Here is a 3,906-nt window from a genome sequence, read left to right on the forward strand (position 1 = left end):
AGAGCGGGGTCACTCGGGCGGCGGTGCGAGAGCCCCCAGGTGTCGGGCTTGGCGGTGTCGGTGTGGGGTGCTGAGGTCACTGAGACACCTTAGGCCGGGTCCAAGCCAAGGAGCCGCCGCTGGTTGCGCAGCCCCTGGCATAGCGGCAAATTCCAGAGTGCGGCCGCGGCCGGGAGCGCTGCCTGTGGCGGGCGAGCTCCTCGCCAAGTGCCCGCCCTCATGTTGCTTCTCTCGCCCCCAGAAATCCTACGAGCACTTGGCAAAAATGCGAGTAGCGAGAGAAGCGGCTCCAGAGTGCAACTGCCCACCAGGTAACAGACGCAGCTTGGGAATCTCCTCTCGGAGGCTTGTAACTCTGGGCTGTTTGGTATCCCATGTTTTTGAAACACACCTAAATCAGGTCCAGGGGATGCCTCTTCAATCAACAGCTGTTCCTTGGGTGCAAAAGATGTAAATGCAGCGAAACCAGAAAATGACTGGTTGTCGCTGTGGCCCTAGATTGGAATTAATGCTAATGAAAACCACTCATTAGGCTGGATGTTGCCAAACAAGAACACTTATGAAGACGTTAATGATCCACTCTAACAGCTGAAATATATTCTGTCTTAAATAGTACTGAATCAAGGCACTGTGTACTCAACTTGGGAAGTGGAGCAAAAGCCCCTAGCAAAAATATTGAACTATTTATGACATGGATTGAAATAGGTGGAGGGTCTGTTGCAAGTTAGCAGTAATATATACGTGAGCCTTTTACAGTCTTGTTTTTCTGTAGTCTTGGTGGAAAGCAGTTTCCCTAGGAAGGAATTGCAGGTTTTTCCTACTGAAGGTTCAGAACTGTGTGTGTTTGTGCAGGGATACCACTTGAATTTGGAAATGGGCCCTTCTAATGCTGCATAGTTGTTTGTACATTCACGCTGCAATGTTTCTGTGGTCTGTGCTCCTTTTTGATAGTCTGATACCTGTCAATATTGTTTTAGCTTTATAAACTTCTTCTAACATACACCCAAGTTCATCTTGCATCTTTGAAGTTAAGAAAATAATGCCAGTGTTTCACAAGGGAATGTAGGAGTTCAAGCATCCTCTGTGATGAGGCACACTAGAGGCAGAGGATGCTTTGCATGTCCTCTCACTCTGTTTGAAAACCCATCTCCTTTACAGGTGGACTGTCGACTGTCAACAGGACTTAAGCTGATAATGCTTGCCAGCAGGATGTGTGATAGTACTGGTATATAAGGAAGGAGCTTTCCTAGTTTAGGATTCAATTCCTGCCAAACTCATCAGTCTGAAGGGACTGCTGAATCTCAGTGTTAAAGCTGCCTACAGTGGTTGGTACTCTATTTTTGTGATGATACAGCTGAGAACAGAGTACTTACTTGCTGGTGTTGGAGTTGCCACAGCTATCATGGGAAGGGCAATATGTGTGACCAGGACTGTTTTAAAAGAGCGCATAGAATTACTCCCAGTTAGTTTTGGTAAGGAACACTGGTTTCCTGCTGCAGTATAAATATATTTTTTTCCTTTAAGGCTAACATAAGCAAACTGATCATTTTTTTTGATGCTTAACTGCAGCGAATTACAAGATGCAAGTTTGTGCACAGAAAAGAGTTACTCATCATGTTGTTTGCAGTGATGTGAGCCCGAAATTATGTTTAATTTGATTCTAAGCTCTTTCCCTCTTTCTTCTTCCTTGTTTAAATCCATCTGGTATCATATTTTCACTTACTGTTTTCCTACTAAAGGTCAATATCTACTTTTTCGTGGTTGGTGTTACATGCTGCTTTACTTCTTCACTACCACTAGAGCTCCACATTATACCAATTTTTATCTGACCTTTTTCTTAAGTATGTGTTTTCAAATAGATAATAAGCAACATAATATTTCTCACATGCATTGTAAAAATCCTTGCTACATGGGAGTCAAAGCAATTTGGGGAACATATACAAAGGAGCAAGTTTTATAAGACCAGGAAAGCTTACATGAATCATTACAAAGTAAAAAAAAAAGTTGCAGAGAGGAGGGATTAGAAATGTGATATGGAGCTTTTCACCTCTTGGTAGCTGTTTCAATTTGGAAGCAAGTTTTGTAGTGACTGAAAGATGTTGCCATGTGGTAGCCTCATTTTGCAGTTGATGCTCTCATGCTTGTTGCCAGCAGACAGGTGTCTACCTCAAAATGGAATCATCTTGGGAGCCTTGTCTGAGAGAGCAGGGGCTGAGTGGCACCACCACCTGAGGACAGTGCCTTCCTAACTGCAGGCATTAGGCAGGGCAGGAGGGGATAGAGCAAATAAATTGTTGCTTCTTCATTTGGTTCCCTCTGTTAGAACTCCTTTTTGACTGCACAGGATGGGCTTTTGTTTTAATCCTTAATGTTGCTGTTACAAACAGTTACGTTCAAAAAGGTATTTGGTTTAATAGGAAAAGTATCATGGTACATGAGTGGTTTTTCCGTTGCCTGCTATTTGCAAAGCCAAAGAGTACATTGCTCCTTTCTCACATGGTTCCCTTTTGCTTTTGCTCAACTTTTGCTCAACTTCTTAATTTCTTTCCTGTGTTTCTGTAATGATAAAATACATGTCTGTTGGAGATGACTTTGGAAGGCCTTCATGGTACAGAGGTGATTTTTGAAATGTCTCTGTGCTGTGAGAGAAGGTCACTACTGAATGGCTGCCAGGACAGTTTCACTCATCCTTCTCTTCAAAGAGGAATAAAGATTATTTAAAAGTAGGTTACATTGTTCTCTGCCAAAAGAAGAGAAGGAAGTTCAATCTGCAGACAGGAGGGTGAGAATGTGGCCTCTGGTTCAGGATTAAAGTTATGCAACTGGCATAGATGTGATTAGCTTGAGATTTTCATCCCCTTTTGCTTCTCTGTGGTTGGAACCTACACATTCAAAGTGGGTTTGAATGGCTCAGTTACCTATTGGAAGCCAAATTCACAAGCTCACAGCTTGCAGAGCAGTCTACATGTGGCTCCTTTGAATTCAGTGGTAGCCTTGGGTTTCATCTAGTGTGAAGAGTGATCACATTTCTCTTTGAAAACTTTATTTTCACTAAATGTGATTTTTCTTGTTCTTTAGTTCTATTTTCTTATGAAAGAAACGAGATATGGGGTGATGTTAGACTAAAACCAGATACCAAAGATTTTGTAAATATTTTAAAAATTACAATAGCAGGCATTCTTTCTCTTCTTAAAGCAGAGTAATAAAGTTTGAAAAGTAAATTTGTGCTGACATTCCTCTTAAATTACCTCAGCTCTAATAAGAGTGCCAGTGTAAATCTTGTGCTTTTAGCTGGTGCTGCAGTCACTGCTGGTAGTTGGCCTTTTGCACATAGGACTGGGAGGCAAATTGAGTGGCTGAAATAATTTTAAGCATAATAAATTAATTTTCATTTGCCAGGTGTATTTTTTTATTTTAAGTTGATGTTTTTGTACTTTAAAAGATGAGGATAAAATGTAGGTGTGTAGGTACTTATTTCATACTTCTAAATCTTCCTCTAAGTGGCTTTGGGAGCATAGTCAGCTCTTATGAGGAACAGTCCAGCACCATGCTGGGTACTTCTTACTAAGTGCCAAGAATTACACAGTTGTGGGAGGAGTAACACATACAGAAAGCACGGGGATACTCCTCATTCAACAGAATTTAAAGAATTTTTTTTTTGCAGATTTTCAGATTTTCCTCAGCCCAATGTCATTCACATGTGAATGTACCTGTAGACTTCAACAAAAATGGACATATGCTTATATGTTTTAATGATCTGATCCTTTATATATTGTAAGTGTCAAGTTCTGACACTTGCAGTTCTGTGCTATGATGTCTCATTGTGTAAGTGGTCCTCAGAACCTGCTCCTGGAGTCACATCATGTTGACAGGAGTAGGAATCAAATCTGGTAGTACAAGAAGTTC

The 3,906-nt window shown here is 41.4% G+C and overlaps 1 protein-coding gene across 1 annotated transcript in view; it reads left to right on the forward strand.

Moving 5' to 3' along the window:
* The window catches only part of COL25A1 (collagen type XXV alpha 1 chain), a 299,366-nt gene that overhangs the window by 2,600 nt on the left and 292,860 nt on the right, over nucleotides 1-3,906 (forward strand). The window contains exon 2 of the mRNA XM_031066491.1: nucleotides 3-311. Within this exon, the coding sequence (XP_030922351.1) occupies nucleotides 3-311 (309 nt within the window). The remainder of the gene's footprint in view (nucleotides 1-2; nucleotides 312-3,906) is intronic.

This window comes from Geospiza fortis, unplaced genomic scaffold (genome assembly GCF_000277835.1).
Source record: "Geospiza fortis unplaced genomic scaffold, GeoFor_1.0 scaffold11, whole genome shotgun sequence".
NCBI classification, from domain to species: Eukaryota; Metazoa; Chordata; class Aves; order Passeriformes; family Thraupidae; genus Geospiza; species Geospiza fortis.